The 22,818-nt window shown below is 51.6% G+C and overlaps 7 protein-coding genes across 7 annotated transcripts; 4 read left to right on the plus strand and 3 right to left on the minus strand.

Annotated features, from left to right (window-relative positions):
- Positions 1 to 1,565: 1,565 nt before the first annotated feature.
- BCR38DRAFT_414436 (family 47 glycosyl hydrolase) lies at positions 1,566 to 3,836 on the minus strand (the record flags this gene model as incomplete). The annotated part of the gene is made up of 3 exons (XM_040858934.1): positions 1,566 to 1,754; positions 1,828 to 3,167; positions 3,230 to 3,836. 3 exons carry the CDS (start codon positions 3,834 to 3,836, stop codon positions 1,566 to 1,568), a joined length of 2,136 nt encoding a protein of 711 aa, XP_040710266.1.
- A 1,127-nt stretch (positions 3,837 to 4,963) lies between these two features.
- BCR38DRAFT_321857 (uncharacterized protein) lies at positions 4,964 to 5,764 on the plus strand (the record flags this gene model as incomplete). Its single annotated transcript, XM_040854774.1, has 3 exons — positions 4,964 to 5,269; positions 5,321 to 5,542; positions 5,642 to 5,764. Coding segments are annotated over 3 exons (651 nt in total), but the record flags the coding sequence as incomplete, so codon positions are not given.
- A 150-nt stretch (positions 5,765 to 5,914) lies between these two features.
- On the minus strand, positions 5,915 to 6,615 carry BCR38DRAFT_355615 (uncharacterized protein; the record flags this gene model as incomplete). The annotated part of the gene is made up of 3 exons (XM_040856964.1): positions 5,915 to 6,214; positions 6,274 to 6,490; positions 6,545 to 6,615. The coding sequence occupies 3 exons, from the start codon at positions 6,613 to 6,615 to the stop codon at positions 5,915 to 5,917; spliced, it is 588 nt and encodes a 195-aa protein (XP_040710268.1).
- Positions 6,616 to 6,994: 379 nt separating this feature from the next.
- Positions 6,995 to 8,207, plus strand: BCR38DRAFT_355576 (WD40-repeat-containing domain protein; the record flags this gene model as incomplete). Its single annotated transcript, XM_040856961.1, has 3 exons — positions 6,995 to 7,217; positions 7,279 to 8,106; positions 8,167 to 8,207. The coding sequence occupies 3 exons, from the start codon at positions 6,995 to 6,997 to the stop codon at positions 8,205 to 8,207; spliced, it is 1,092 nt and encodes a 363-aa protein (XP_040710269.1).
- Positions 8,208 to 8,461: 254 nt separating this feature from the next.
- On the plus strand, positions 8,462 to 9,604 carry BCR38DRAFT_490574 (uncharacterized protein; the record flags this gene model as incomplete). The annotated part of the gene is made up of 1 exon (XM_040864537.1): positions 8,462 to 9,604. The coding sequence occupies one exon, from the start codon at positions 8,462 to 8,464 to the stop codon at positions 9,602 to 9,604; it is 1,143 nt and encodes a 380-aa protein (XP_040710270.1).
- A 1,354-nt stretch (positions 9,605 to 10,958) lies between these two features.
- On the plus strand, positions 10,959 to 15,492 carry BCR38DRAFT_355691 (vacuolar protein sorting/targeting protein PEP1; the record flags this gene model as incomplete). Its single annotated transcript, XM_040856969.1, has 2 exons — positions 10,959 to 14,794; positions 14,850 to 15,492. 2 exons carry the CDS (start codon positions 10,959 to 10,961, stop codon positions 15,490 to 15,492), a joined length of 4,479 nt encoding a protein of 1,492 aa, XP_040710271.1.
- Positions 15,493 to 18,676: 3,184 nt separating this feature from the next.
- BCR38DRAFT_450901 (uncharacterized protein) lies at positions 18,677 to 22,067 on the minus strand. Its single transcript, XM_040861424.1, has 3 exons — positions 21,894 to 22,067; positions 21,331 to 21,769; positions 18,677 to 20,525 (listed from the first exon to the last, which is right to left on the minus strand). The coding sequence occupies exons 2-3, from the start codon at positions 21,637 to 21,639 to the stop codon at positions 19,083 to 19,085; spliced, it is 1,752 nt and encodes a 583-aa protein (XP_040710272.1). The 5' UTR covers positions 21,640 to 21,769; positions 21,894 to 22,067; the 3' UTR covers positions 18,677 to 19,082.
- Positions 22,068 to 22,818: the final 751 nt, after the last annotated feature.

The following is a 22,818-nucleotide window of genomic DNA, read 5'->3' on the forward strand; positions in this document are numbered from 1 at the left end:
TAGTGTTCGCAATGCGCAGTGGTCGAGACTAGTATTTCTTGTCCACTTTCGTCCGTGCAGCGAGAGGGCGTTGTCGTGTCGGTGTCGGCGTAGGTTTTCGAGGCGTCAAATCGCGTTAACCTTGTCCCTTGTACTGATTGATATACATAGTAGCCTCTTCTTCGTATGCACTGGTGCAATAATGCATCTCGGAAAAGACGATATTAAAACGAGGCCTGGCGGAATGGGGCTGGCAACAGCTAGGCTTATCGTGCTGCACCGGCCTGCCAGTTGCCGCATTGGCTGTTCGACCCGCAAAGATAGGTGATATCAGTATCCTTCCCCCAAGGTGACAAGGGGGTGGTGGGTGTGTGGTGTGGCACTGGCAGTGGTGCTCCGGTGGCCCTCTCCCATCCCGCACTTATGAGTGTGGGGGTCAGTTGGTCCCGGTGGAAGTGCGGATCGATCGAAGATGTCGAATTCAATCTTGTTCATCGCATATCAATCCCTTTGCTTGACTTGTATCGAGTGAACACGAGAATGCTCTCGTCATCCATGGAGATGCAATCCTGGAGCCTTAGAATTGTATGTCGCATATTCAGAGACGATGATGCTTGAAGCAATATCTCACATAGTGGTTGGCGTCTTCCATCCCCGCGGCACTCAGGTCGAGTCCAGTTGCGAAACGTCAGGATCGTCAGTCGAAACCAGCAGGAGCTTACATCATATCTCAGAACAAGATTCAATCGCCTCTATTCCCATCTCTACATGCTGGCTGAGATTGCAATTAATGATGCTCTCTTGAAGCTCGTAATCATCAACTGAGACTGTTGTCAGTTATCTCTTGGTCAAGGATACCCAGCCTTTGAACCTGCCACGCAACCTTAAAGTCGCCCACGCCTCCACGTTGATCCGAGCTCCCATGCACGAGATTACGCGGGGCTTCTTATGTCTAGTTGGACTGCAATACAATAATGCAATGCATCAAGAGAAAGAGAGAGACTCGGCTACTTGGTTGGTGGAGAGGAACCGCCTGATTTCCTTCTGGCGATATGTGTTTGCTGGCCTAGGCAGTTTCATACTTCAATGTGCATGCTTAATATCCGCCGATGTAGGATGACTTTTCCAGACCATCGGGACCTGTCAGCATTATACAAACTTCAACTCTATTTATTTTTACCGGTGCCAGTTCATCCGACATGCCGTAGTTCGCATGGCATATAGGATGAAGACGAGTGAACATGAAATGCTATGGAATGACGTCTTGCTCGAGGCATATATGATAAACATCAATGCTTGGAGAGTGGTGCGTACTGAGTCCAGTATTTACATCTGCTTCTCATGCGACGTTATAATGCTCACTCAAACCCTCAGTTACAGCTCATAAAACAAGCTCGAGACATTTTCATAATCATGAAATGCATTTATCATTTCCTACCAAATATTCAACAACACGAGTACCACAAAAAGGCATCCACAATGGCCTTTGAAACGCCCGTAAGATTCTCTGGACCGTTATCGGCCCGGTGCATCTAGATATGCATACAATCAATGCCATGCCATCATCATCTTGCCATGTTTTTTTTTCATCGCTCTCCTGAATCAGGAATAATCTTTCCAGAATTATCCCGAGGCTTGCGCTTCCATCCCGTCGAGAATAGTTGACCCATCTCGAAGCGAGGGAAGGGGTGAGCCTCCGTGTTGATGACGATCTTGTCCAGGGGCAGGAGGTCATTGGGGGAGAAGAGGAGGTAGAAATATTTCAATGTTTCCGCCTATTTACGCCTGTAGTTAGTAGGTTGTCCTTGGTATCGGGGGTAGGAGAAGTTGCATTCGGTAGGTACTCACCAGCCAGAAACTCTCCATGTTATCTCTCTTCTGAGATGGGATCACATTTGCATTCCCCAAACTCGTAAAGCCGCCTCCATCTTCAACCGCCGTATGATTCATAAACGATCGGAACATTTCCCAGCCCCAATCGCGGTACTTGGAGTCGCCCGTGATTCTCCACATGTAGAAAAGGCTCTCCACCGTCTCGGGACGCTGAAGGTTGTGCACGTCGTTGCTTTTCACGGAAAAGTCCTTGCGCCACCTTGCGTCAGGGCTGGGGTCGAACTCGTCCGGCGGGTTGTGAGAAGCAGATTCCTGCAACGGCGGTTTGCCGACCTTGAAGTAGGTAATCTCAGCCGCCAGCCCCGTCGCCATGTACTTGTACATGCCCCAGCAGGTTTGCATTAGCTCCCTCGCCAGCTGCATGTCGTCGCTGTTCTTCTTGGTCCATGTCGGCAGCTTGCGGGCCTCGGCCTCGGCCAAGCCGCCGGTGGCGCCTAGAGCGATGGTTCCGGGCATGAAGCAGACTAGATGGTCCATCTTGGGTGACAGGTCGCGATCGAGACCGTCAGGCCTCTCACCAATGATGGTGAAGCCCGAAGGCTCGGTGTATGTAATCAAGTTGTTGCGCACACCTTGCAGGGCCTCAGTCCACATGTCCAAGTAGACAGGCTCCTGCTTGGATGTCTGGAGGTACTGCTTGATCAAGTATTCGTAGTAGGAGTCGCCACGGCTGCCTAGGCGGATGTTCTGCCCTCGGAAGTTGCCGCCGTCGGCATAGACGTAGATAGGAACAAGCCCATCTTTTGCGCCATTATCGTCGATGACCTGCATTACCTTCTCCACCTTGTCCCAGTAGAACCTCTCCCCAGTCAACTTGGAGAGGTACTTGAATTCCAGCTGCAGTGTCGTAGCTTCAGCTGTCGAAGACGCGCCGCCATCATCATGCGACGGGAGACCGATCTCTTTGCCTAAGTTGACACTGGCATAAGGAACTCCGGATTCACTTTCAAAGGCTGGCATGAGGCGATCTGCGAGATCCTTTGCCTTCTCTAAGTAAAGGTCCTCGCCGGGAGCGCCCTCATCGTCATCAACCAAGGGAGCCAGCTGCGGGTATTCGTTCGCAAGGTAGTGGGCTGACAACAGGCCACCAAGCATGCGAATTGTTGTCTCGAATGTGTTCACGTCCTGATCCTGGTCCCACGTCAACGACTTGGAGATCCACTCTCGCGCATGTGTAACGCGCGACGTGAGGTTCATCAAAATCATGGTGTCCAAGGCGTCGACTATGATCCAGCCCATACCCTGCGGCGCCATCTGCGCGCCCTTTTTCGAAACCGGGTGGTATTGATCATAGCCTAGGGGAAAAAACATCACATTAACAACAGAGCAAGCCATTGGGGTAAACGAGACGTCTTACCCCATCCATATCGTTCGTAGGCGTCCCAACTCAGCTCGAAGGCTTCAACAACGCGCTCTCTTCTATGTAACCAGTCGGCGTGGCTCTCGGGCTCTGGCCCCTGGAGCCAGTTGCTCCATGACGCTGATCGCGATAAGCCGGACTCGTGGTGGCGGGAGAATACGCCGAAGTAGTACAAGAGCGCCACGAGTACGAGAATAAACCCGCCCGTGCTCTTCCGTCGCCACAAGGGGCGATGTCGCTGCGAGGGCGGGTACGCGTACGGCTTGTCTTTGTACATTGGGAGCGTTTGCGAGTTCTGTCCGCCTTCGAAGAAACCGCCGAGGGAGCTGCCGCCGCCGCCTTTATTGCGAGCTGTTAAGGACGATGTCGCTCCGCTACCGAAGAAACGGTCCTCGGCCATCCGTTGTGGGTTCGCAAACGATGGCACATTTTTTGGAATCGTGAAGGACATGTCCTCGACGGCCTGCTTGCCAACTTCAATGGCATTTACGCCGGCTTCGACGGCTTTCTCGGTTATGCCAGCCGCCGCTCGAGTGGCCGTCGTTCGTAGAATTGAGATTGCAGAGGAGTGTCGATGGAGGTTGAAAGGGTCGCGAACATTCATTAGGGGCCAGTAGGGGCCAAGTTGATTCGTCTTCAGGTCTCAACCTGCTTTCGACGGACCTCAACTCCTGTGAAGAAGCACAAGGCTACGCAGGCACGTTTCTAGTCAGTGGTACAGAGGCACAGAGTACAGCAACTACTCAAATGTCACTTGTTAGTTGTTTACAATAACGGGGTCTGCATCTCTTACTTGATACAAAAATTCAATAAACGAAGCGACAACGATCGTGGTAGCTGGCTGCGAGAGGAATGCTTTCACAGAGTTGCGAGCACCGGCATGAACATTGATTCAATCGTTGTTGTAATGAGCGTGCGACTGCAACCGCCAGCAATCGACCCAAGATAAAGGTCTATGACTAGCTTGCGTCTGACCAAGAGAAGCGACGCACGTCCACTCAAGCTATCAGTTCTTACCCAACCTGGTACCCGTGAAGAGTAATTCACATTTCAGCGTGGTCAATGTCTGATGCGCTAACGCGCCGCCAATTGACTTCTAATAAAGTTGGAAGAGGACACATTTTGGACGATCTTTCCGGGAAACCGGCATCTTAGGACCCGATCTGCCGAGTTCTTGTAGTCCCACTACCGAGAAGCTGCAGTGAAGCGGAAGCAAAGCAACGACTCGGGGTTCTTGTTCAGTCAGGAGTTACCCTGGTTGTAAGACGGGCAGATTTGGGGTGTACTTGACTAAACTCACTTGGATATCTACTCACTTAAGTAACCAAGCCTCTATTTGACACCAGATCATCCCATAAGTCAAGTTGAAACTCTTTGCATCAAAGCCTAAATCAGTCAGGGTCCCGCTACAACCCCAGATCGAAGCAAATTTCCAGACATTGGGTCGAGTATACGCGAATCTACAAATATACAACTAGCATCACATATAATTCTTGGCTGGGATACGAAAAGCAACCCAGACGTGGAACATCTGTTCTCGCTCGTGACGGGAAATTGCACCCCTGGAACCGGCCAACGAGTTTTGTGCCCGAGACTGTCTGGGGTAGTTGTCACAATCACTTATACAAGTCACAGGGCTGACTCGTAAATATAGGAGAACTGGAGTCTGAATAGTCGACGCAAAATCGCAATATGCATCAGCCAAGCCAACACCGGTCAAGTTACCACTGTTACCCGTACCTCACCAAGGAAGAGTTCGCAGAAGCTTGTCATCATCTGGACAACAGATACTGTCAGGCTACACTCGGTCCTCTCCGGAAAGAATGGAGGCTCAACGTCCACAATGCGCTTGATATATCCTTTGGGACTGATTCGGATTACGCCACATTTCTTCAGATCACTCGTCCCCTTGAAGACACTACCGATTTGGGGGACTTGGGATCTCAGCTGAGCAGCTTCTCGTTGGGTAATAGTCATAGACAGGCCGACCATCCCGATGCGGATGATGCTATGATGGAGGTAGAAGACTTTGATCCTGTAGGCTCATGCGTCCCCAAACCCTCCAATCACGAGACTCACTCATGCCAGGAAGAGGTTCTCAAAGACCCTTGTCGGCCAAATTTTGGTCACGTCAAATACGAAATCCATCTTCACCCAACATATCGTGCACCATGCTTATGGTTCAGCTTGCACGATCTGCCTGCTGGCGAGCTAGCGTTGAACATGGACACTGTCTTCCGGCGGCTGGTACCAGACCAGTTTAAAGAAGCCCTGCGAGGGGCAGGCCCTATAGGGGGCATTTCGGCAGATGTAAGTCTTTCCGTGGTGTAGCTGTGCGAACGAGTCAATATTGTACTCTATATTCCAGGAGTATATTAGGTCTACCTCATTGCTAACGTGACTTCGTAGCATCATCCTGTCACGGGTGTACCATCTTTCTTCGTTCATCCGTGCCTTTTGGGAGATGCCATGGCGAAATTCGACTGTCCCATGGAGGATTACCTGATGGTCTGGCTGGGTTTGGTGGGCGGTTGTGTTGGACTCTGGGTACCAAAAGAGATGGCCATGACTCGACATTCGTGATGCGTCGATTCTGACCAAGTTCACGTCTTAGCCGCCCAAGCTGCCAGCGAGGTATTGGTGTCGTTCATGCGCTCGACGCGGCGGTATTTTGACCGCACATCACTCGTCATCGCTGTCCTCCTCCATGGCAACATCCTCGTCACTGTCCTCTTCCTCCTCCTCTTCGGCACGTGTGCGCTTCTGACCCCGTGCAGCATCATCTGCAACATTCGAAGGCTTCGAAGGCAAGTCATGTGGTGCAGCGGGTGCGATTGCAGGGGCTGTTCCAGGCGCAGGAGCATTGAAAATGGACTGCTGAGCTTCTGTCATCTCGACGTTTGCGGCAGCCGTCCCTGGCATCTTATATGTTCCATCAAGTTTTGCAATCGTGTCCGACTTGGATTTTGCATACTGTATTCTCTACAGAAAAGACGTACTAGTTAGCGTTGCGAATGACAACAGACTCGGTGAGAACGTACCATTTCTCTCCCAAGAAACTTAAAGCCTTCTAGGGATCGCATTGCCTGTGTAGCCGCTTGCGTGTCGCGGAACACAATATGAGCTTGACCGCGCATTTTCATGGTCTTGAGTGCGATTATGTCGAGGACCGGGCCGTACGTGGAAAACAACATGTATAGAGCTGTTTTCAGATCGTCTTTCTGGATCTTGGCGGACGGGAGATTGGTAACATAGAGGCTGCAAATTGGTTAGCTACAAAACATGGCAGTATGGAAGCAAAGGGGTACTCACGTCTGGTTGGGGGGGATTGGAGGCAACTTGCCCCCAACTTGGGGAGCTGCTGCTGGTCGAGTTGATGCCATGGCGGATCAGGACTTCGCTAGTCCTTTGGTGTGTCTCGCAATTGTACGGACTCGGATGGGCAAGAGCGACTGGAGGTGACGACAGCAATTTAGTGCTCAAATATCTGTGCGTCTTGGCCTCGACGTGATGTTTGAGCTTCAATTTCTCCTAGCAACTTTGGACTCGGAGAAGTCAAAAGATCCAAGGTCTTGAATGTCCCAGCCACAAAATGTGGCTTACAACCCCTCCAAGTGGTAGCTTGCAACGCTGCCCCACCGCCCGCATTCAAGGCTCCACGACAACTCCCAGCCAGCGTCACGGTTCTCTTACATCACACAGACTCCAGCTCTAACATCAACGTGGTAGTAGAGAGCTCCTCCTACCACTTACTCACTGAAAATGGCGCCACCAGAAGTGCATCATCTGTTCCACCACCCCATTGCCGACCACTCCTTCTCGGCCGATCGCGAAACCCTTGCCGTTGCCAAAGATACTTCCCTTGAGCTGTACGGGAGAGTTGGCGGTGCCTTCAAGCTCAAGGATGAACTAAAGGGCCATGACAAGACTATCACCGGCGTGGACATTGCTCCCAACAGTGGCCGTATCGTAACCTGCTCGCAAGGTTTGGATTGCTACCATTTCCAGGACATATGATTCAGGCCTAGCTCTAACATAGGGCCTAGATCGCAATGCCCTCGTATGGGAACCGTCTCCCACTGGCTACAAGCCTACTCTTGTCTTGCTACGTATCGCCCGAGCAGCAACATTTGTACGATGGTCACCGTCCGAGACCAAGTTTGCGGTTGGTTCTGGCGACAGAGTCATAGCCATCTGCTACTTCGAAGAGGAAAACGACTGGTGGGTGTCGAAGCATCTCAAGAAGCCCATCAGGAGCACCATCACCACTGTGTCTTGGCATCCGAACTCTGTCCTTCTGGCTGCCGGATCTACCGATGCCCATGCTAGAGTGTTCTCGGCCTTCATCAAAGGCGTCGATGCCCGACCTGATCCAGGTGTTTGGGGAGAGCGTCTGCCGTTCAACACTGTGTGTGGCGAGTTCCTAAACAACTCAGCTGGTTGGGTGCATTCTGTTGCTTTCTCCCCAAGCGGTGACGCTCTCGCTTTTTCTGCACATGACAGCAGCATCACTGTTGTCTACCCTAGCGGCCCTGAACAACCACCCAAGGCCGTCATTAGCATCAGCACTCAACTGCTGCCTTTCATGAGCTTGATCTGGAATGGAGAGTCCGAGATCATTGCTGCGGGTTACGACTGCGAGGCGTTCCGCTTCAGAGGCAGCGAGTCTGGATGGCAGTTGGCTGGCACTCTGGAATCCAAGGGAAGACCTGGTTTGGGCGATGCTCGAGAAGAATCTGCCCTGAATATGTTCAAGCAGATGGACTTGAAGGGCAAGGCCAAAGACGACACGCAACTAAAGACTATCCACCAGAACACAATCTCGACGCTCCGGGTCTACGAATCCAGCGGTGACTCTGTGAGCAAGTTCAGCAGTAAGTCCACTCCCTTTTTCTGACGTTTGAAGTTGTCTCACATACTGACAACTGGTAAAGCAAGTGGTGTCGACGGAAGGGTTGTAATCTGGAACACTTAGACATTAGACAATGAGATTAAGACATGGTTGTTTCGCATCACTGTCCGGCTGTCCGCTTGTCCGCCCTGTGTTTCTTGCTGCTTCCTCCCTATGCAATTACTCTAGGCTGCATGAAGATAAGTCTTCTTCGTTGCTAGGCTTCCAGAATACTCTAGCTCACGAAAACCATGTCCCTTCTCCTTTACCGGCGTACTTAATAAGAGCCCAATCCTGTCATATGTCACTTACAGCGCTCCCCACCCACCAATACCAACATGACGCCTGTGGCATCGCCAAGCGCGTTCATCTATCAGAACTCGTGCCGTCCAGCTCCCAACCTGCTTGAACATCGTACTTCCAGCGCTCTAAATACCATGAATAGTCAACGAGCTCAAACTGACGATGGAGGTATGGACAGTCAGCATGCTGGCCACTCAGGTCATGCAGATCAGCCGGACACGCCCCTGAGCACCGGCCCCCCGGATCCAGAAACTCATCTTAACAGCCTTAGCCCACCCAGCTTCCCACGTCTAACACTGTGCATACGCGGCGCAATACAAGAAGTCTACAATCCATACTCATTGAATGATGCACCTGCCACTCCTCCTCATGCCGTTCACCATCTTCCGAAGCAGATGGACAGGCCAGACCAGGCTGCAGGCAGAAGGGTGTCCAATGCCCCATCCATGGCGGACAGCACCTGCAGCCAGACCATCAGCATCTACAGCAGTGGTTCTGGCCACACCCAACGCACCCTCGCTGTTGTCGACGCCGTCCACTGCATCTGCCTCGAAGCATCGAAGACATACATCACCTCGCACGAGACCAACAAGAAAGTACGAGAACCGAGAAATCCGCGCAAGCCCTCCACTCCCACTCCCCTTCATCCATATCCTCCTCTTCCAAGCAACCCCAACTACGACCACATCCCAGGCATTAGCAGCAACGGCACTCGACGCAGCCGTGCCCACGAACAACATCAACAAAACAACGGCAATGGCGACAAGAAACGACTTTCTTCAGCCGCTGATCTATTATTCATCACCCAACCCACCAACAGCCTCCTCAACAACATCAGCAGTATTTGTAGCATGCTATGGGCAGGTTCGCAGTGCAACCGGCTCAGCGTGCTGAACGTCGAGCGGCAGACAGTAGATGATATGGCTAGATTGCTGGAGTGGGGTGAGACGGTCGCGATGCCCCGGGATTGCAATCAGTGGTCCTTAGGTCAAGATGAGGAGGAAGAGATACTGTTGTGGAGGGTCGTGAGTGCGGGACGGAATTTAGTGCATTGGTTGGGTGTCCCGCAGGGGATTAGGGATATGCTTATTGTGGAGGGAGAGGTTCAGGGGAGGGTTTATGGGGGTGATGGGTATGGGGAGGGTGGTGGAAATGGTCATGGTCAGGGTGAGTTTTGAGATGGAAGAGGGGATGGGGTCGCTTGTCTTGTTGATGAGGATGATATGGTGTCTGGGGGGTTCAGCGACTGGGTTGTGCTTGCTTGGCCCTTGGGGCATAATGAGGGATGAGTGATGGTCTTTCTATCCATCTTGCTCGGTACTCACGTACTAATTACGTAAGTTGACAGTAGTACTCTACTTGAATGCATTCACCACTTGATGTGTATCTCTACGCTTGAAGGCAGATGTGAAACTTGCTCGTGGTAATTTGACACTTGACCACTCAGTCGACCAAGAGGCATGGGAATATCTTCAAGTTGTTTGTGTTTGTGCTACTGAAGGCTCTGAGGCAGGCGGCTGGCCCGTGTCAAGTCACTTAGCCGTGTCTTCAATTCTGCTGGAGATAGACTTTAACACTGAAACAGTCGCTATGCAGACATGATAAGATGAAGGCAATACTCCAGTAGTTCTGTCTGTTAACCAACTCTGGTTCTCATGAAGTGATGACACGACTGAAAGATTAATTGCAAATATGATGCAGTCTATAACGTTGATGGCTGAGGGCCTGCACTTTACTCGAAGTAACTCCTCTGTGTTATTTACTGCTTGAAGACTGTCATTCGTCAGATCAGAACCGAATGCGGGACGAATTGCAGTATTCGCTAACATCTCAACACTGATGCGCCTGGCAAGTGTGTTGGCAATGAGTAGATATCGCTTGATAGCTTTTGGATGAGAACAATTCATTGTCACGATGCAGCGCATATTGGACTGATCCACAGCCACTTTTCATATTGGTTATCAATAGCAACGTCCATGGATGCTGCAGTGGCCAGGCCGTCTCCAACTTCCAGTTGTTCTAAAACAAGAAAGCCGAAAACAATTGGTCTTCAGCAAGCAGGAGCTGGGTCCAGTGTGGGTCTTACGCTAGGCGGGGCCACACTTTGAAGTGCGATTACCCACTACGGATCGGGCGCAAAGCTAAGACTCCATTATGACACTTGTCGCGACGTTCCAGAGCCTACTGTTAGCTTGGTGTACACGCAAGCCCTTTGACGAATATTTCTCAACTTTGTGTTTAAAGCCACCACCCTGCGTTTTCGTACCATTCGATAGCTTTGCAAACCGCGCAACTCAATATTTCCGCACCCGATTTTCGCATCGGCAGTGCCATATTCATTTGTTTGACATAACGTTTCCACGTCAGTCAGCCTGGAGCTTGGAAGCTAAGCTCTATCGACTTTGATATGGTCATCAAGTTCCGCCTCACCACGAAGACATCATGAGGGCGGCCAGGGCAGCTCTGGCAGGGGTGACAGCCTCGCCATGGCGGAATCTGCTCCTGGTGACACTACTTCTTTGGCAGGTGCTGATGATATCGAAGACCGAGGCTAAAAACACGCCGGATGTCAAGGCCACCGACTTCGAACATTTCCCGACGAATCTCAACTACTTCCAGGACTCCGACGTAGTTCTGTTTCAAGATCTCAATGCCGGCGCCATCTGGAGGTCTCCAGATGCCGGGGCAACCTGGGCAAAGGTCGACGAAATCGACAAGGCCTTCGTCTTGATCATGCACCAATACGACTCGAATCGCGCATACGTCCTGACCAAGGGCGTCACACACTGGAGGACGCACGATCGGGGCAAGACATGGCATACATTCTTCACAGATGCCGAGCTGAGCATCTTCCGTGGCGACTGGCTGATATTCCATGCCACGGACCCGGACCGCATCTTGTTCAACGGGATGGACTGCCAGAGCATTTTCTGCGACGAAGTAGTTATGTACACCACCGATGGCTTCGAGTCAGACGCCAAGTTCCTTCGTGGCAACACCGCCGGCTGCTGGTGGGCTAAGTCGTCGGACTTGTTCAGTACCGGCTCTGAAGATCTCGATTCCCAACGAATCTTGTGCATAGTGAGGGGCAGCTTCTCGCTATTCAAGGAGGACAATCAGCTACTGATTTCGGACAACTATTTCAGCGCCACGGCAGAATCCGGTGGCGAAGTGCAGGAATTTGAGCCGGACCTCAATGGCTTCAGTAGCGTTCAAGGTGTTGTCAACATGGCTGTGGTCAAAAAGTACCTGCTCGTTGCCACCGCCTCGAAAAACACCGACGAGATGGCCCTGTACGTCACCGACGATACCCTCAAATGGCACCGAGCCGAGTTCCCGAGCGACCACCGCCTTGTCCAGGAAGCGTACACAGTTCTCGAGGGCACCAATTACAGTATCCAGGTTGATGTTATGACGGCACGACCGTCGAACCCGATGGGCGTTATGCTCACTAGCAACTCCAACGGCACATATTTCACCAGAAACATGGAGCACACCAACCGAAACATTATGGGGCATGTGGATTTTGAAAAAATATCAGGTATTCAGGGGATATTCCTAGTAAATCAAGTCGACAACTTTGAAGCCGTGGAGAAAGACCCTGCCGCTACCAAGAAGATCAAGACCAAGATCACGTTTGATGACGGAAGATCGTTCGAGGCTGTTCGTGCCGGCGATAAGGAGATCCACTTGCACTCCGTGACGGAGCTGAACAATGTTGGTCGCGTCTTTTCGAGTCCTGCTCCGGGTCTCGTCATGGGCAATGGCAACGTGGGCGATTATTTGGGCCCATTCAATGAGGCTAACCTCTACGTATCTGACGATGCGGGCAGGACTTGGATCAAAGGCCTTGATGGTCCGCACAAATACGAATTCGGTGACCAGGGCTCCATTCTCCTCGCTGTCCGTGACAGAAAGGACAAGGTAGGTGAGGTCAAATATTCACTTGATCACGGCAAAAATTGGGCAACTGTGGAACTCCCCGACGGGCTCAAGATTACGCCTTGGGTATTAACCACTACTCAAGACTCTACCAGCCTTAAATTCGTGCTCACTGGCGAATCCGGATCTTCGGAAAACCCTAAGTTCCATGTCATTTCTATCGACTTCGAAGGTCTCCATGAAGCTACTTGCACGGAAAGCGACATGGAAGAATGGAACGCACGTGTTGACGATGAAGGGAAGCCGAGCTGCATCATGGGCCACACGCAGATGTATCACCGGCGCAAGAAGGACGCCAAGTGCTTCATCAAGCAAGAGTTCAAGGACCCCGTCCCGGAAACATCTCGTTGCGAGTGTGCTGACGCCGACTTTGAGTGTGATTTTAACTTTGTCAGAAACGGTGATAAATGCGAGCTCAAGGGTTTGCCCATTGTGCCTGAAGGACAAAAATGCAAAAACCAAGACGACACATTCATGGGATCATCGGGTTGGCGTCTCATCCCCGGAAACCAATGCAAGCGCAAGGATGGCGAGCAAAAGGACAAAGAAAGAGAATGGAAATGCTCAGAGGTCATATCGCCACCAGCTGACCCTGCAAGTGGCAACATTGCCCATAATCAACACCCCATCAAGGGCAACTACGATTACTTCGAAAAGCACTACCTTGAGCGGGGTGAGTCAAGTACCGAAAAAGATGAGACCATCATCATGAGGCCTGTTAAGAGGACTGCTGGCGGCCTTGGAGGAATGCCTGGAGACATTCAAATCACCCACGATCACGGCGTCAACTGGGAATCACCCAAGGTGTTAAAAGACCAGAAAATCTGGGGTATTGTCACACATCCATACATCAAAGATATGGTTTTCTTTGTGCAGCCTGACGGGAAGGTCTTCTACTCGGTGGATCGCGGCCGGCATTTCGATTCATTCAAGGCTCCGGACCCCGTGGGTGACCTTCGCCGAAACCCGCTAGCCTTCCATCCTGACAGAAGAGACTGGCTAATCTGGCATGGAAAGAGATGTCCTGAGGGCAGCTCTGCAGACTCTACAGCCTGCTACGGAGTGGCCTCGTACTCATCTGACCGAGGCGACAATTGGCACACGCTGAAGCGTTATTCCGAGAAATGCGAGTTCACTGGCTCGTCTGCATACAAGGACAGAAAGCCGAACTCAATCTTGTGTCTCGCCAATACTCGAGAAGACAATGACGGAGACAACCCCCTGCAGCTGTCTTTCAGCGCAGATATACAGGTGGAGAAGCTGGAGGCAAAGCTCGATAACGTGAAGGACTTCGCCACAATGGCCGAGTTCATTGTGGTTGCGACCGAGAACAAGACTGCAAGCACCCTGAATGCTCTGACTAGCATCGATGGCGAAAAGTACGCTGCGGCACATTTCCCATACAACTTCGAGGTCCCCCACCAGCACGCATACACCGTGTTGGACAGCTCAACTCACGCCATCAATCTTTTTGTTTCTACTGAGACCAATGAGAACCGGCGATATGGAAGCATCATGAAGAGTAACTCGAACGGCACATCGTACGTTACGAGCCTTTCCAACGCCAACTGCGACAACAATTACTACGTAGACTTCGAGAAGATGCTAGGACTGCAAGGCGTCGTACTTGTCAACATTGTTGAGAATCGAGACAGCGATGATCCAAAACGATTGCAGACTAAGATCAGTCACAACGATGGAGCCGAGTGGGCTTTCCTCCCACCGCCAAAGGCAGACGTTGACGGTAAAGCCTTCAGCTGCCGCGGCGGCAACGGAGACGAAGGATGCGCTCTCCACCTCCATGGCTACACGGAACGCGACGATCACCGAAAGACATACTCGTCTGAGTCTGCTGTAGGCATTATGCTCGGGTGGGGCAACGTTGGCCCAATCCTGGGTGAGAGCAAAGAAGCCGATACTTTCATGACAACCGACGCCGGTATTAGCTGGAAAATGGTCAAGAAGGGACGCTGGGTATGGTCATTTGGTGACCAGGGATCCATCATCGTTTTGGCTCAACGTGAAACTCAGACTAAAACAATATCCTACACACTGGATGAGGGCAACTCGTGGAAAGACTATCAGTTTTCAGATACCGAGGTTTCGATCAATGACGTCACGACTCTGCGCTCGGGAGCCTCGCGTAACTTCTTGTTGTGGGGTCACAAAGGAGACGAGGTGTTCACTGTCAATGTGGACTTCTCTGGACTGACTGACCAGCATTGCAAGGTGGACGCAGACAATGAGGACAAGTCTGACTACAAACTGTGGACTCCGAAGCACCCTAAGCAGCCAAACGGTTGTCTCTTTGGCCACAATACTTACTACCTGCGCAAGAAGACGGACAGGACGTGCTTCAACAGCGAGAAGCTTAATCATGTCTACAAGAACGATAACTGTACTTGCACAAGGCAGGATTTCGAGTGGTGAGTGAAAATCGAAGCCTGTGAATGCCATAATATGGATGCTAACATGGCACAGTGCTTATAACTATGAGATGGATAACCATGGCCAGTGTGTGCTCGTCAAGGGATTGCAGCCTGTCTCTATGGAACAGTACTGCAAAGAGAACCCGAGTAAAATTGAATATTACCAACCTTCAGGCTTCCGCAAGATCCCACTCACAACCTGCCAGGGTGGCGAAGAACTCGACAAGATTGGCGAGCCCGTAGTATGCCCCGGTCACGAAGAAGAGTTCGAGAAAGCACATCGCGTGTCAGGCGTTGCCATATTCTTCGCTGTGGTGATTCCCATTGGACTTGCGGCTGCCGCTGGTTGGTGGGTGTGGCGAAACTGGCAAAACAACTTTGGGCAGATCCGACTCGGCGAACAACACACGATCGACAGCGAGACGCTTTGGGTCAAGTATCCTGTCATTGCGGTGTCCGCCATGGTCGCCGTGATAAGCGCATTGCCCCTTGTGGCTGCAGCCGTCTGGCGCAGCGCCAGTGACTTGGTCGAAAAGTTTACTGGCAGGAGCGCAGGCAGGTACAGCTGGCTGGGTGGAAGCGGTCCTCGCCGGTTCACCACGAGGGACAGCTTTGCAAGAGGAAGAGCGGACTACGACATTGTGGATGAGGATGAAGGCGAGCTCCTGGGCGATGACAGTGACGAGGAGGTATGAAAGGGGTGATGACGTAACATATCGGTTTCTATAGAAAATTCGTCCGTTGTTGCATATCTCGGTGGTCGATAGAGGTCGCTAGGCATGCAAAAGGGACTGATCGCGGGCGCGAATAGGATGAATTGTATCACGGAAGAAAGGCAGATCTGTCGGCGCATGTGTTAGCGGGAGAGGCGCGGGGGGTCTTTTTGCCTTGTATATTTGGTTTATATTTTTTCTTGCCGGTCAATCCACCATCAACCACAATCCTTAGCTTCTTCATCGAGTCTCTATGCTTATTACAGTGGTTGAATAAACATGACTAGAGTACACTGCGGATTGTTCGATCCCGAATTTGGTCCACCGAACGCGTGTGTGCCACCGACCGTATTCAATTTATATAATCTACGTGTATTGGCAAAATAAAACGCGTGTTGCAGAATGTCTATGATACGAACTACATGATGTTGCACTGCAGATAGCCCATGTGCGGTAACGATGCTGCCGTGTGACAGCCGGGACAAGTTTGGGAAAGTCGCATTTTCCCGGTCTAATGTGTTTTCTGCCGCGTCTTCTTCCATTTTTTTTGGTCACATCTCACATGTGTACGTACATTACGAATGAAGTACTAGAACTTGGTCCTGTAGAAGTTCTCGACTAGAAGGGTCTGAAAAGGTTGGGCTGCACATAGAGTGAAAGTGAACACAGTCAGATAATTAAAGGGGAAGATACTGGTTGTGCATGCTGATGGGTAAGGTGGTAACGAAGAAGATGCTTCTATACCGTGAGCGAAGGAATGGGAGAAGACGTCCATGAGTGAGCCCGACAACGGGGGTTCAGAGCGCTGCGCGACTATGTCCCGATCCGGCAATGCGGGCTGCAGGAACATGCATGGCATTAGGTACGTTACAGACGCGCATGTAGTAGCTCAGGAAGAGGTGCAGGTTCACCTGAAGGACGCAGGAGCTACAGTTGATTGATCATATCGCTCTGTACAAATGCGAGGCGCGGAACGCGACGTGGTTGATGAATGAGGTGAGGTCGGTTGAGAGCCGAGGGAGGATTCCCCTGAGAAGTGCAGCCATGGCTATAGCGAGAGGTACGACCTGCCAGGGGTATGTTATTGTGGGGTATAGTGAACACGGCTAGACCAACCCGATGAGAGAACATACATCTGCGAAAGAAAGAGAGAGCTCGAAGGTCACGGAGGACGGTGATGGATAAGCAGGGATAAGGTCGGGACCATTGCGTGTTACGATCAGGAATCATACCGGCACTGGTGCAGGGACGCACGACTGTGACAGATTCGCGCGGCATCCCATCTGGCGGCTGTGAATGCTTTTGGTTGGGTAGTCCTCGACGATGAGCATGTTTCGCTGCAAGAGATACCGTCTGCACAACACACATGTAAACAGAGAGTATTGGGCTCTGAAGAGAAAGACCGTCAGGGAACTGTGGTCACCTCACTATCCATGTCGCGAACACCAGATGTCGGCCGGATCAAGATGACACGGATTAGCCGAGAAACACCCAGTGCAGCGATGGCCCAGCCTGGAGTCAAGATATCCGCAAGGATAATCCATGACGGGCTGTCTGCATTGTTATTGCGGCTGAAGCGTAGCTTCCCCAACGGTGTCATGATCATTCACAAAAGTGGATAGTTCAACGAGTATGCGATACATACACCTACACCTTGCTTGAAACCTTCTCACGGACACGTCCTCGAGAAACTGAAACAAGACGGTATTATACATCAGCTGAAGTCTACCGCTAGATGCTGCCTTCCTCACCGTCCATCAAATCAGACGATTCGTCGTCAAAATAGGTCGGAGAGGCGGTCTGTCCGATAAAGACAGGACATGCTCACGTCAGTGCGTTCGACACTACTTTAGAGTGTGGAGACGAGTCTAGAGAGAGCCACTATGCTGGGAACATCCCCGCTTGCCACCAACGACCCAAGGATTCACTGACAGACTGACGCAAAGCCAAGACTAACACCACCTTGTCATCTGGTCGCCGTTCATCAGGGGTCCAGTCCAAAGCGTGGCACCGTGGCAAGCAGCACCCTGGTTCTTTCTTCGACACGACGTGGTGCAGCGATATATTGCCATCACATCGGCCAAGCGTGCAATTTTCTTGGAATTGCATGAGAAAACGAAAGTGCGCAAGTGCGGGAGAGGCCACAGCCATGATTGTGATGCGCTTGTAGACTGCGCGACCATGGAAGTGGTCCCCCTGGGAGAGGGAAATTGACATTGTCAGCACCGATCATCGCGCGAGCTGCAAGATCTGTGTTGAAGATTAGCCGGTCGTCCCGTTGTGTCATTTCGCAGGGCAACAGTGTGACGACTGCAAAAGGCATGTCTCTGTGACTGTGAGCAGTTACGAAGCAAAATTTTATGTCGTTGTCTCCCTCGGACTGTCTTATTCGTGAGCAAGCGAGTCTGGAGTGATATTATTGAATATCTCATCTTAGTTAAATTAGTACAGAAAATCCTGTGTGAGGGATGATTCATGAATCTCATCTGCGTACCGAGGATCCATGTTTGTCCCGACAACCAAGGCTGCCCCTTGAGTCCCTTTGACCCTCAATAGAGCCCTGAAGTTAGGGATCATGGCCAAATAACACCGTCAAGTCTATCCGTCTTTCTGATCGTCATCTCAACTCAAAGCTAAGCCGATCGATCAGTAGAATAATAGGCCCCTCAAGGTTCACCTCTCCGCTCCTCCCCCACAAACCCGGCCGCCACCGTCGCAGCCTGAGATACTTCACTATAAGCAATGATTTAGCTTTCATGTCGGCCGGTATCGCACGGCAGCATTATCATCGGCCTATCAAAGTCTCCCGTTTAGGGTTCCGAGAGTGACGATCTACAATAGTGTACCCCTAGGTTAAGTTGTCTACAGACTCCTCCCCCGCCCAGACGCAGTTGACAGCCAGCACTCCACGCCCAGCGCCCTGCATCCTGCGACAGAAGCAACCTAACAACGGGGAAAGGCGTCGAGCTTACCTCGTTGCAGTTAAAGTTGCGAAACTTGCCAACTAGATCCGTACTGGCTAGTGTGAACAAGCTTGAGCTAGATAGTCCATCATCGCATCAGAGGTGGGTGATAGTGATAGCATAGGTATTATGCAATTCGAGCGCAGTATAATCACATGAGTGTCTTGGACTACATGGCAGTAAAAAAAACGAAGAGGAAAAACCAACCGATAGGCGTTGCATTCCTCTCTACCACAAGATAACACACTTTTGATGCGGTCCGATTCGACGCAGTGCGCCGCCTCTAGTATAAACCAACATTTCTTTGTTAATCGAGTTACGATCCAGTCCCCTCGCACCAACTCCATGCTCCTATGCAATGATATGATGAGATACATAGAAAATGATACATGAAAACGCCGCTAAAATCCAAATGATATCTTCCAAGCCGTTCTTCAGACGTGAAATGGGACATGCTTAAAACAGGGAGCTATGAGACGAGAGAATTGAAGGTGGTATAATACAAGCAACAGACAATATAGACGGGTAAAAAGGTTTCTCATCATGCCACCGTACAGTGACGACATGGGATAAGTATGTTATTGTGTAGGCTGGGCCTCTCGCAAGTGGCTAATTTCGCCGTACTTTATTCCAGAACCGCTTCACCACACCGCCGTCCGTCGTGGAGTGATGCGCAGCTTCATCGTCAAGGCTGGCAAAGAATTTGTCGAGGTTCTCTTTGGGCTTGCTGTTATCGCCAACGAACATGGATTTCCTCGGCACATTGTCGGGTTGTGAAACCCGGCGTGAATGCCGTTGGGGCCCTCTCTGCCATCCATAAATATGGTCTTCGCATGCCCGCAGGTCAGGCCGTGTAAGCGTCATGCGCAGCGTCATTTCCCGTGAGGACGCTGGTGCCTGCGCATAGCTTTCCGCAGTGTTTGGCAAATGTGAGCTTACCAGTCCAAGGGAACGAGCGCTTCTCGTGAGCTTATCCGGCGTGAGAGGCGTCTTGGGGGACTCGGGATCGGGCTCGGACATATCGTCGCTGTAGATGGATGAACCATCGTCTGCCAAAAACGTCTTGAATCTTTCAGGGTCGTCCGGCTCTCGGCGCGATTGACGGCGCGATTGACGGCGCGTTGCTGGGTGCGGCGCTGACTTGGGAACCCCGGTGAGTGCGTCGTTGGAGGGAAATCCGAATTCAATGGCCTCGTCAAACTTTTGGGGTGAAGCCAGGTATACTCGGAGCTTCAACCGCGCCTCGGGATCCTGATAATGGGCCGCGCCGGGGTCGAATGAGGCCAACGCTTCCTGGGTGGCATGCTTCGGTGCTATAAGCGAAAGCGCTCGCGATTTTCGGCGAATATGTTGGGGAAATGAGACCGAGGTCGGGGTCGGCGAGGTGGGAGTCGATGAAGCATCTTGGGTTGCCGGGCGACTAGTGGAGATAGACGAACGTCCAAAGGGTAGCTTCGTAATGGAGAGATGGCGGCGAAATGACGGGCGATTATCTTTGGTGGGCAACGGCAAAGCTTCCCTCAAGTTGGCATGATAGTCATCGAGAAACAGGCTGAGGTCGAGGTCCTCGTCTTCATCGAGCCACCTAAAGGCATCGTGAAGGGAATCGCGTTTGTTCTTGATCTGAGGTTGCTGGAATTCAGGCGTAGGAGATTCCATACTGGGACGTGTGGATGACAAGCTCGGCGTATAAGCCGTACTCAATTGCCTGGTTGCACGTCCAATTGCTTCGTCTGCCGCATCCAAGATGACACTCGCTCTCAATTGCCTGGCCAGCGCGACTTGTTCGTCTCTGGTGAGGTGATGCTGCTTGAGGTTGGGGTGTGAAAGGTTCAAAGGAAGGAAGGTGTCGGAAGCAGCCTGATCCCGATACAAAGGTGGGTAGGTGGATTGGCGGACAAGCGTATCCGACCTGGTGCTGCCTTGACTGTCCCTGTGCGGTTCGGCGTTGAGGAAAACCTTGCCGTCGAGCCTATCGTCTTCGTTGTAGTTGTCGTCGTAGATGTGGTCAGAAGTTTTGGCGAAACGCAAGCGTTCCAAGGTGGAGAAATACTGCGAAGGAAGAGGGGGGTTAGCAGATGTACTACGGAATGCGGCAGGCAAAGTACTTGTACATAGACGGGTACAAGACAGGAACGGAAAGGACGGGGCGCCATGGTTGAACGGGTGAATTAAGCTGTTCGTGCTAGACGGACGAGACAGACCAAGTCCGTGGCGTGGGACCGCTACGGACCTGCATGCACTTGTGATGCCCAAAGCGTTCAACCGAATGCGCCTACATGACACTAGTAAACAAGATATGTATGCAGCTGTGAGGTCGGCCACCGCAACTTGCAGTATCACGTCGTTGCAAACCCCCATTGGCAGCCATGTGTAGGTGAAGAGGGTTCTGTACAATGACCCATCCAATGCCTGTCGGCTATAGTAATAGTGCGTCCCAGCACATGTCAAAATCGGGCAGACGATGTCGACTTGTGCCGCAATGCACATGGAAGCCACAGCCAGCTAGCATTGCAGGCCGAAGAAACAATGCTTGACGTTGCCCGGATCGGACGCCAATGGCACCGAAAAAAAAAACAAAAAAAACCGGTTCGTCGGGTACTAGTCGTGCCAACGGCGTGGTTTTCTTCTCGTCACTAGACGCAGCTATGAGACAGAACATTTCGTTTTCGTCACTCTCCCCACCAAAGAGGCAGTCGATCGGCATATGGCAACCGTTCTTGGGTATAGCAACATGCAGACTAGACATGTCACCGCACGTGCTGATGACACATGTTGGTAGGTATACCGACCGTATCGTGGAAACCAATAGAGCATGTAGAATAATCAAAACAAAGGAAGAAAACGTGACACTAACTTTGCGTCTTATGGCCAGTGGGAGTGCCTCGAACTCGTCGAGTTCCTGGCGGGAGAGCTGCGTGCACCTGTCGCGCGACAGTTTCTTTTGTCCTGAAGCCTTCCTCGCTAGTCTGATACTGTTGTCCGAAGTGCATGATAACGATGTGGATGTAATTGGGACCGAGGTTGCACCGCGCAGTTGCAAATGCGGCGGCCGGTCGTGGCTTTGGCGTTCAATCTCGACTTGAAGGAGGCTCTGGTGGTAATCGGCGGTGCTGCGGTTGACGTTCGCGATGGCGGAACGTGCCCGAGTTGATGGCCGAGACATGGTCGTTCGCAACTGGAAGCAAGGGAATGGGGGCGTATTTTCTGTTGTGGAACCTGTGGGTAATTGGTGCAAGCTTCATCCAAAACACTTGACGCTTTCTCCAGCTTGACAAACAGAGGCTTGTCAGATGCTTTCGACATCAACGTTAGCAGATCAAACAGGTAAAACATCGTCTTAAAAGAGGAAGAGAGAGAGAGATGGGCAGGCCAGCATCGACATGACATAGTCAATAATTTGCGGTGGTTCATGCGCACCTCCACGCCCAGGGCCCACGAATGGGGTCCAGGAATCTCCATGATGCCCTCCATCCATGGTCTCTGCCGCCCACCTCAGCCGAGTCGACAGGGTGTCAAAGAGTCGACGACCCTATCAGGAAGAGGGTGTTGTGGTCACTGAGTGGCCACGGCTCATCTCTAAACGCTCTTGAATATAGAAACCGACAGGGGGTGCTGTTCAGGAACAGCTTTTCACATGGGCCAATAATGGTCTGCAATTGTCCGCTGGATAACATTGGCAGAGCTCCACCCGTAGCTTCCAAAAACTGCCTTCTACACCTCTTCAGGCATGCAGATAGTTAGCGCATTTCAACCCCCATAATACTTCGTCTTCCACTCGTTTTCAGGAATGATATCCTTGTCGAAGGAATGCGGTACTTGATCTCTCACCCAATTTGTATGCGTCGATCAGTCGCTTAAATGGGGTGTGTAATCCGCTAACAATGCACATGCCTGTATAGGTGAAGGTTAGAGGTTGATAGATCCAACGCTAGTTGTCAATTCTTGGGGCCCCCTTGTAGCGCGTCTTGACAACATCGCATGAGGCAGCGATCGACATTTGTCGTCCTTTTTGGGTAGCTGCGGTGGAGGACGTGACGTTCAACAGTTTTCGTCGTTGCATCGCGCCAGAACGCGGGCGAACAAAAAGGCATCATCAGCTTAACGCTCTGGTGGGGACCTCCTGGCTTCGATGGACCTCACATCACAGGCCGATCCTGATTAGGCATTGGCGAACGGCTATTTCGCGACCCGGCTCCATAGGCGTCTTAGTTCATATCATCGTTCACTGTGCCATGAGCTTACGCCAGGCCGATAAGATGTTTTTCAGCCCCGAGCACTCTAGCTCCGGCGTCGTGGTCATTCCAGGATATGCTCCGAAGCCGTGCAACCGCGGTGATGGGTT

The sequence above is a fragment of the Pseudomassariella vexata genome (assembly GCF_002105095.1).
Source record: "Pseudomassariella vexata strain CBS 129021 chromosome Unknown BCR38scaffold_22, whole genome shotgun sequence".
Classification (NCBI taxonomy): domain Eukaryota; kingdom Fungi; phylum Ascomycota; class Sordariomycetes; order Amphisphaeriales; family Pseudomassariaceae; genus Pseudomassariella; species Pseudomassariella vexata.